The sequence below is a fragment of the Scyliorhinus canicula genome, chromosome 8 (genome assembly GCF_902713615.1).
Source record: "Scyliorhinus canicula chromosome 8, sScyCan1.1, whole genome shotgun sequence".
Lineage (NCBI taxonomy): Eukaryota > Metazoa > Chordata > Chondrichthyes > Carcharhiniformes > Scyliorhinidae > Scyliorhinus > Scyliorhinus canicula.
The window spans coordinates 74804317-74813923 of NC_052153.1; the positions used below are offsets into that span (position 1 = coordinate 74804317).

The 9607-nt window shown below is 41.9% G+C and overlaps 1 protein-coding gene across 1 annotated transcript; it reads right to left on the reverse strand.

Annotated features, from left to right (window-relative positions):
* Positions 1-2994: 2994 nt before the first annotated feature.
* Positions 2995-4883, reverse strand: LOC119970323 (growth arrest and DNA damage-inducible protein GADD45 gamma-like). The gene is made up of 4 exons (XM_038804749.1): positions 4675-4883; positions 4133-4234; positions 3784-3997; positions 2995-3644 (listed from the first exon to the last, which is right to left on the reverse strand). The coding sequence occupies exons 1-4, from the start codon at positions 4728-4730 to the stop codon at positions 3531-3533; spliced, it is 486 nt and encodes a 161-aa protein (XP_038660677.1). The 5' UTR covers positions 4731-4883; the 3' UTR covers positions 2995-3530.
* Positions 4884-9607: the final 4724 nt, after the last annotated feature.

Consider the following 9607-nt stretch of genomic DNA (forward strand, 5'->3'; position numbering starts at 1 on the left):
CCATTTGCTCCTGTGAAATGCCTTAGGTCATTTCATTATGTTAGAGGTGCTATATAAATACAAGTTGTTGTCATAGTACCTACACTGTTAATTACCAAACTTAACTTTCTGTGGCAAGTTTAATGCCCAATTAATGTGCAAATACAGCAATTGATTATAAATAATGGGCTAAAGACGAGATGCTATTTGTGTGAAGCAAATTATTGCAGCATAAATTGAGCAGCAGGTTTGGCGGATTCATAATTCACTTAATCCCCTGAACTTTCTGGGTAACTTGTGCATTCATGATGGTCTATGTTAATATCATTATTTTTACAGCAAGATCCAACCAAATGACAGGAATATGGTGGAAGCAATTGTAAGAAAAATGGTAATGTAAAGCTATTCCCAAGAGTACAGATCATCAATCCATAATCATTGGACTTGCATCAGCATTCTTTCCTTCTAATCTATTCAAAATTGACATTGACATCATCTGTCTCTTAATGACCCCTCTGAAACATAAAATCTGAAGCAGTGTCCTATGCTGTGAAATGCATCGCAAAATACCATAAGCCGATCTGATTCAGTGCGCTAAATCCAACCCATTCAATGTGTTAAAATTGGGAAAATCAACTTTCGTCCTGTTTTTGCTATAGGTTCATCAACTATAAATTTAACTGTGGAGCTGAGTGCCTCATGAACAAATGACAATAGTTGTACACAGACGCAATTTACAAACTGACACAATTTTAACTGGGCAGGAAGGAAGTCCTGTCGAACGCACACTTGTTCAGTAAATTTTATTGGCCTTAGTTTCACAAAGTGACCAATATGACTGGAAGCCTGACTTAAATAGACGTGTATCTGCAAGCACTTAGGTTATGTGTGTGCCATTGTAGGTTGTGCATTTCCAAGCCAACTGAGGTTTTCTGCATTACTCAACCTGCATTAAACACTCTGATGTTTATGTTTCATTCCTTTGGATGGGCCAGAGCCAGATTTAAGAACCAGGGCAAGTGGAAGGCTGTTTGTAGGTCTTTTCCAGCCCCCCAAGACCTGTTGACCAAGAATTTATTTCTTGAATATTTTTGAGGAACAGCACAGAATGCACTTCACCAGCAACAATTTGTCATTATATAGCCTCTTCCGAATAATAAAATGTCCCAAGGTACTTCACAGCAACAAACATCAAACAAACTTTTGACACCATGCTGCATAAAAAGGTGTTAGGATAACTGGACAAAAGCTTTGTGAAAGAAGTAGGTTTTAAGGCACATCAAAGGTCAGAGGGGCAAAAAGTTGTAGGAAGGGAATTCCAAACTAAGTATCTAAACCGATGAAGGCATGGTCACCAATAAAGTAATGAAAATCAGGGATGTGTAAGGTATCAAAATTGGATTGGAGATCTCAAGGTTTTAGAGAGAGGAGCAAGGACATGGAGGGATTTGGAAACACATGGGAATTTTAGCATTATGTTATTGGACCGTGAAGCAATGCAAATCAATGAACACGGGTGTTAGGATGAGCTTGGTATAAGTTAGGATACAGGCAGTTGAGTTTTGGATGAGCTCCAGTTCACCAAGAGCGCAAGGTAGGAATCGGAGCAGAAGAAGTCACACCTAAAAGAACAAAGTTATGAATGAGAATTTTAGCAGGTGAGCTGAGGCTGGAGCTAAAATTAGCCTTGCCAAGAGTGCCAAGACAATGCAGGTATGAATAGAAGCTGATCTATTCAGGGATAAGTGGAAGAGGAAGAAAGTGTTGTTGAAGCACCCGTACCTCCAATGATGGAACCACCATTGAACAAGGTGTGGTGTATGTCCATACTTTAATCTGGAGGATGGTGGCTGTGTGATTGCATTTCCCGATTAATTTTGTTGTTCACCAAGAACCATATGGCAAGCTCCTGGTAACAGAAGCTCTGATCAGTTGTCCAAAGGAAAGGACTTAGGGATAATTCTTTTATGGAGCAATTGGAGCCAAGTTATGTTTATTTGGAGTTTAAGGTGGTACAAGTTTATTAACTTTTGTTGTAAATCGTCTAATGATAATTAAAGTACATGTTTTAAAACATGGATCTCATGATAGCTATAAGAGCCAAATCCAAGGTAATATTTTAAGATGACTGCACACTGCAATTAAGTCACTTTTTATTTTGGGCTCAATAATCTGATACCTTTCGTAGGTTCACAATCCAGGGCAGTGTTAATTCACTTAACAGTGCAGTTCACTGATATTTGACTACCTACAAAGCTCAGATGGCAATGCTCCAGTTACCTATTAGATAGGATAGCCCTGGCTAGATAAGCAGCAGAAAGATTGATTTACTGGTTTTAAAAAAACCTGCATCACTATTGCCAACCTGCACCCAAACACTGAGCACAAAAGTATATGGAATAAATCAAAAATGTGTATTTCTAAATTGTTGACTTAGTCCCCAGAGGATGGAAATGGTATCCCAAATGTGTCAATGCATCTTTGGCAGTCAAGGAGGCTGCAAGAAGAAAATAAAAACCCACACAAAAAAAATATATAAAATGCAAAGTTGGAATCAATGTCCAGCTTCAAAAAAAAAATTGTTGTTCAAACTAGATTTAGTGCATGAATCCTTAATATACATTGCCCCCTCTCCCCTGCATCAAGTGGGTAGAGATGGATTTGGCATTTGGTACATCCAGCCATTAGGTTTACAAATCACTTGGTCTCAAGTCCACTCAAAAGGATCAAGAGGCAATTTGATTAAAAGAAAAAAAAAAAATCACCTCACCTAGCATTTTCCTTATAGAGCTTGGAGATAAATAGAAAAGTACAGATTATGAAGATTACCAGTCAAGTAGTTTCCCCAAGGTAGGATTTCCCCTTGTTCTACTTAGATTTTGCAAGCTGTTACAACCAACATACTTAGCAATTTCTGTGGCAGCATGCCTGTGGGTGGAAGTGTCATCCATGCAACTATTGATATTAGTGGTTAAGCTTTTTATAGTCAGTCAGATGATCATCACACACAAGCAATAGACAAAAACCATTTATATCCTTTATTTCTGTAATTCTTCTGTTTTACATGAAGAATGAACCAAGTATCCATTTTTTTTAAAAAATGTACGTCAATTAAAAATTTAGAGCTCAAGAGCTGCAAATAAGATGCCCGAATTCCATTCTAGAGTTAAATAAAGGTTAACTGTAGTTATAGAATAAGATAAGAGTCCAACAGCGTCCATGCTGATCTTTATCCATCATTTAATCTCCTCCACTGACAGAAACAGGGCTCTGTGGCATGTGCAGGTTTGCACTGTAGACTTCTCACTTGCCCCACACTCCAGACCCAAGTGATCATGTGCAACAGTCCACTCATCCAACTTGCTGCAGTCATCAGTCCTGGTCACCAATCCTCACTGTCTCCGATTAACCAGCAATATACTGGTCACATGTCCATGTGACTTGACCAAAATACCAGTCTAATCCACAGATCCATGAAGCCAACACTTTTCCTTTGACAAAGTGACTTCAAAATACAATACTTCCAGCAATACCAAGTCAATGGAACAATTTCAACGCTCAGGAAAAGAAATGTTGGGGACCCACTGATTGGTGCAGCGGCTTTCTTCACAGAAGACACCAAGTTTTTCTAAAGCTGGATCTTTCCAGGAGTCTTGGTTTGGATTCTAGACATGATAAAAATGCAAGAAGTCAGGTAGATGCTCACATTGCCAAGTATTTCTACTTCAAAAGAAATCAATTACGAGTTACAGGTTTCAACATGAAAACTAGTTGCTACAGTTAGTTTGCTAAAGCAGCACTCACCGTGACTAGGATGCAATGCATATCCCTGGGTTCTTCGTTGTCAGCCGCACTGCCGACGATCTCGGCCAGTCTCTGAATGTCATTCACTCTCACGATGTTAATGTCATTATCGCAGCAAAATGCTTGAATTAAAGTGAAGTGGATTTGCAGAGCAATGTCGCCTTCATCCTCCTCGTCAGTGGCCAAGAGGCAGAGCACCACGCTGTCAGGGTCACTGCAAAAAAAAATAATCAACATATACAAGGTCAACCAGAAGCTCAAATACAAACCAGAGAAATCTGTTCACAAGTGATGGGGATGGATCTTGGTGCGGTGCATTTTGAAAAGAGTTGGTGTGCGCGAAACTTACACATTCATGACTTTTGCAGACTCGTAGACTCCAACGGTCAGGCAGTGCTGCCGTTGCGCGGAGCTCAGCAGCTCTTCCAGGGCTTTGCCAGCAACTTGCATCCTGAAACAAAACAAAAATTAAGGCACGTTAATGGACAAATCACTAAATAAAAAAACAAAAAGACACGAACTTCAAATGAGATTTACTCGCCGCAGCACAGCAGCTTGGCGCTGACCTGTTGCTCAGCTGGAGCAAGCAGGGATTTTTTTTAAATTTTAAAATGCGGGTCATTTGCTGCCAGCCCAAGTGTCGGGTTTTGTTTGGGTCTCTGGGGTTTTTTTTAAACGGATCCCGTGTCCGCTAGCACCCGGCTCTCGCGCACTAACCGACACCATCACTCGAGACGGCGGGTTCCAAACAGCAGAGCTCGCTTGCACCACATCTACTGGTTGGCAATACAGTCCCATACACAGAGAGCGAGAGAGACTGCAAGCCCCCCATGCACTGTGCAGCCTGAACTAATGTACACAGCACCCAAATAGCGGGGACACACTCCCTACCTTTCGGTGCTTTCCACTTGCTTCTCCTCAACGCCGCTGAATTCCTCCAGGGTCATATTTGTATCCCAAGCTGTGGGGAATGCTCGCAGTTTGAAGGTACAAGTAGTTGGTCTGTTTTCTCCTTTTTTTTTCCCCCTTCTCACCAGCTGCTCCTGTCTCCCAGCTGCTGCCACCGATCGCTCTGACTGGCCGCTTGGTGCCGGCTCCTTTTATAGCGCACCAGGCGCCAGCTGGCTTCCATCCCCTCCGATTGGTGCAGAGGCCCGAGCCTTAGTCAATTGTGCGGTGGCCGGCTGCCCACGTGGGGCGGGGCTCCAGGCACAGGAGTCTCAGCTCGTGTTTGTTATTGTTACCAGGCAAGGTGGTGCTTGGTAAAGACAGCTAGCTTTTATAAATAAACTAATATATTATTGATTATGCAAGAAAGAGAGCTGATTTTGGATAACACAGTGCATTGCAGCAGCTTTTAACCCGCCATCGCAGATTCTAAACTTATGTGTTGGTGTTTTTTTTCAATGTTCGTTCTTTTTAAATTTGAAGGACTATATAATATGCATGGCAGCTCATTATTTCACTTAATTCGCCATCCAGATCTTCATTGACATTGCAATATTATTTGTCGTTATTGCAGCAGATAGCGAAAAGAAGAGATGCTATAAAAAGCTGAGCAAACTTTTCTTTTGTCCCAGACAGACATTCACGGCACACGCTGCTCATTACCATGTCTATGGGGAACACAAAAGGATTTTGAGGAGTTTTGGGCGTGTGGCAATATTAAGAACCCGGTCAGATGAACCCTTTCTTCTTTGAAACATTGCTACAGCTGCCACTTCAGTGGGAGTTGTGCATGTCTGTGTGTGTGTGCACGTGTATGTGCTCGGGGTTGAATGAGGATAGTGGGATGATAGTGTAATTGAGGGGTTTTAGCGCAATTTTTGACATTTTAGCTCACTAATATCGAACGCAAACCAACTACAGGTTATTCCAGCCTGAAAAAAAAACTTAGTGGCAGTTCTAAAATTCTTTAGTGCTGATCTTTTGCTTGATTAGACGGACTGAACCCGTTTATCAAACAATACTGCACTTTCTATACTTAACAAACAGACGATTTACAAATAACAAAAATAACTTATGTCAGCTGTCATCTTTATTTTCTGCTTAAAAGTTCCTGCAGCGTTGATATTGTTGCTGTGTTTAATGTTGAGCTTTATCAAAAGCACTCCTGAAAAGTAGGTCCTTGATGAAGATGTGTGCATTATTTTTTTTTACGTGAAATCGCTTTATAAAATACTTGCAATAGATGTTTTTGACAATTCTGCACTGGGGGCAGAGCTGGAGCTTTGTTGATTAAAATGCATCAAAGTCTTCATTCGCAGCTTGAATAAGCATAATTTTGTGTGTCAATGATCCATCTAGTGGCTGCAGCTGATACAACACCACAGGCCAACATATTTCGCACTGCTAATTTAAAATTTTCCTCTTCAATTTCCCACTTTTCTTCCTGCAAAACAAATATATGCACACAAACCATACTTCAATACTAATAAACAGCTAGGGTGCCGCAGTCAGCAACAATTAGTTCTCAGTCATTGTCATCGACTGTCCTTTAATTCAAGGATGATGTCTACTCAGGGTCACAGGTTTCTGCCATGAGTTTCTCAGTACAGCAGTAGGTGGCAAGCTAGGAGTACTGACGTCATGGATGTACAGATCTACCCCAGGCAGGCAGCAGATTTAGCCAAAGTCTGCTGCACCGGAATGAAAGAGGAGAAATTTATAGAGCCAAGGTTTGACCGGGAAGTTGTGTCTAGGACAGTTGACACTTTTGCCAACCGGCCGACCTTCAGGATCCACGCCGGCTGACATTCGCGACACACACCATGTTTGCTTACCTTCAATGTGAATGGGAAGTCTGCTTGGTCCTCATGATCTCACTCCAATCAGGTTCACAGGAAGAGAGGGCAATGCGCAGATCATGTGCAGACTTCTGTCAGTTCCTTTGTGCTATCTTCACCTTTGTGAAAATGGAAAATCCAACCTTTCACATGTAGGTCATCATGAAGGACAATAGCAAAAAAATGTTTGTTTTACTCATCACTTTTGGAGTGTTTTAATGTGCTCACAGTTCAGGTACAGCAGCATAGTCTTTTCATTTGGAGTCAGCTCTAAGTTAATAACTGACTCTGGGGTCTCAACCTCAATTCTCTTCCAAAATCTGCAACTTCTCCTCTCATTTTCCAGTACTGCCCTGAATGTAACATGCATGGGCTTTGCATCCTTTTTTGCATTGGCGTAATTGACAAAACCATACCTCAAGAATTCATCTTTATACTGCTTTGTTCCCGAGTTAATTTCTACTTTGTAGGTTGTTAACTAGAGGCCCTGGAGCTCTGTACAGAGCTCACACGAGCACTGCTCTATCTTGCCCTGGACTCTCCTGAGCAGCTCTCAGCAGATTCAGATGAGTGATCCAGGCCAGTAGGCATACTGCCTATTTGTGTCTCTGGCTGTCTCTTTCCTGTAAGAAAGTGATTCATCTTCTCAGTCTTCTCACCTTGCTTGCCAATAGCTAGAAAATGGAAGAAGCTTTCCTCTGTGATTTGGTGCCAAAAGCACAGACACACAGGGTACTTGACATCAAGTGTGCATGCAGGGCATGTGACTTGCTCACTGCTGCCGCTTCTTGCCAGAAGACTGCACACCGCCTTCTTTCCTTCCCAAAGGTGGCAGCGGCAGGCATTCTCAATAAAAATGACGGTAGCAGCAGTTGGGTGCTTCCCCACAAATCAGGACCACCGTGAGAATGCCACGACCAATCTCTCCACAACCCTCCCAACATCCGCCCACCCGCAGGTCGTGATCCACACTTCGAAAAATCCCTGGTCTAGGATGTGCCATTTTGTTTCCGGTATCCATCTCTGAGAAAGTCAACCGTCGGCACTGTAAAACCAATGGCTGCAAAGATAAACGGATCCATAACTTACACATAATGCTTTAAAATTGAGGCATTCAAATGTTGCACAGCTCTCTAAAGGAGTGGGAAGGATGGATGTTTTACTCCTCAGCAATTTGAGTAAAAATAAAAGTGCAACCATCTCTGATGACATTTCTGCCCTACTCACATAACCCAGCAAAGAGCCGATACAATGGGCTGCATCTAAGCCAGGCGTGGACAATCTGTGCCCCATGGGCCACATCCAGTGCATGGCAGCTTTTCATCCAACCCTCAAACTGCACTAGATTATCACTATTATTTAAGAGCTTGATTACTAAAATATGTAAAATATGAAAACCTATTAAATGGATCTATGTCAATGATTGATTTCAGTTTGAAATAACATCTATTGGCCCACGATTTTTCATATGCCTTCCAATTTCCTAGGCATACAGCACTTGGCAATGCCTAACACAAGACCAGCGCAAAGGAAAAATGTGTGTTCAATTTTCAACAAAGAATGGAATGTCAAATCATTTTCACAAACAAGGGCTCGAAGATCGAATACCTGGATTTGTAAGAAGAGCATTGTGGTATTTACAATCTGAACCACCATTATAGCACAAAACACCTTGTTCCATGACCATAGTTATGGCAGCAACTTAACAACGGAGGGAAAGGCAAGAAAAGCTGAGAGATCTGGGATCACTGCAAAGGCAAGTCATGTTCTGGCATTTAAAATTGTTGAACAAAATAAATCTTTTGCCGAAGAGGAGTTTTTGAAAGAATGTTTGGTCAATGTTGCTGCCATGTTGTGCCTTGAAACCAAAATAAATTTGAGAACATTAGTTTGTCATGAAAAACTATTACTCTGTGCAGAAATGATTGATGAAGAATTCACTTTTCAGTTGAACAAGAAAACACATTGTTTTAATTTGTTTTTAATGATAGAACTGACTTCAAGGACATAACACAGCTTTTCCTCTCCCTCCCTCCCTTCCCCCCCCCCCCCCCCCCCCCCCCCCCGAGGGACAAATGCAGGTTATGCAACACAGCTAACTACAGATTTAAATGCAAATAAGTCACCAATAAATAAGAAATCTACCAATCTTTTGGGTGGTGCAGTGCAGTGAAGAGTTAGATTTAATACCATTTGTGTTCCGAAAGGAGCAATATAGTTGTTGGTAAAATGAACAAACAACCCAATGGTGCAATGTTCTAACAGTGCATTGTTCAAAAGTACTATTTTGTCCCTATATGAGCGTCAATTGTTTGTCTTTTCATTAATTATTGCCAAACTATTTTCACACCCAGATGTGACCCCCAGGCCCAAACATTGGTCCAGCCCTGATCTCAAAGTGTAGACAAAGATAGAAACATTTCTCATCTGCCATACTGCTAAGGGTGTACTGTAGACCTCAAATAGTGGACAGGTGTTAGAAGAGAAGATATCGTGCCGGCATAGTGGCAAGCACAGCTGCTTCACAGCGCCAGGGACCCGGATTCAATTCCGGACTTGGGTGACTGTCTTTGGAGTTTGCACTTTCTCCTGTGCGTGCGTGAGTTTCCTCCGGGTGCTCCAGTTTCCTCTCACAGTCCAAAGATGTGCAGGTTAGGTGGATTGGCCATGTTAAATTGCCCCTTAATGTCCAAAGTTAGGTGTGGTTGCGGGCATAGGGCGGGGGAGTGGGCGTAGGTTGTGCGCTCTTTCAGAGGGCCAGTGCAGACTCGATGGGTTGAATGGCCTCCTTCTGCACTAAAGGGGTTCCATGATTCTATGGGAGACAGATTTCTCAGTGAAAGCAAATAGGACAGTAATAGTTGAAGATTTCACCTACCCTAATATCAATTGGGATATAACCAGTGAGAAGGGCACTGAGGTCACAACATTCTTAAGCTGCATTCAAGAGAACTTTAATAGTAATAGTAATCTTTATTGTCACAAGTAGGCTTACATTAACTCTGCAATGAAGTAACTGTCGTTACAAGGGGGGGGGG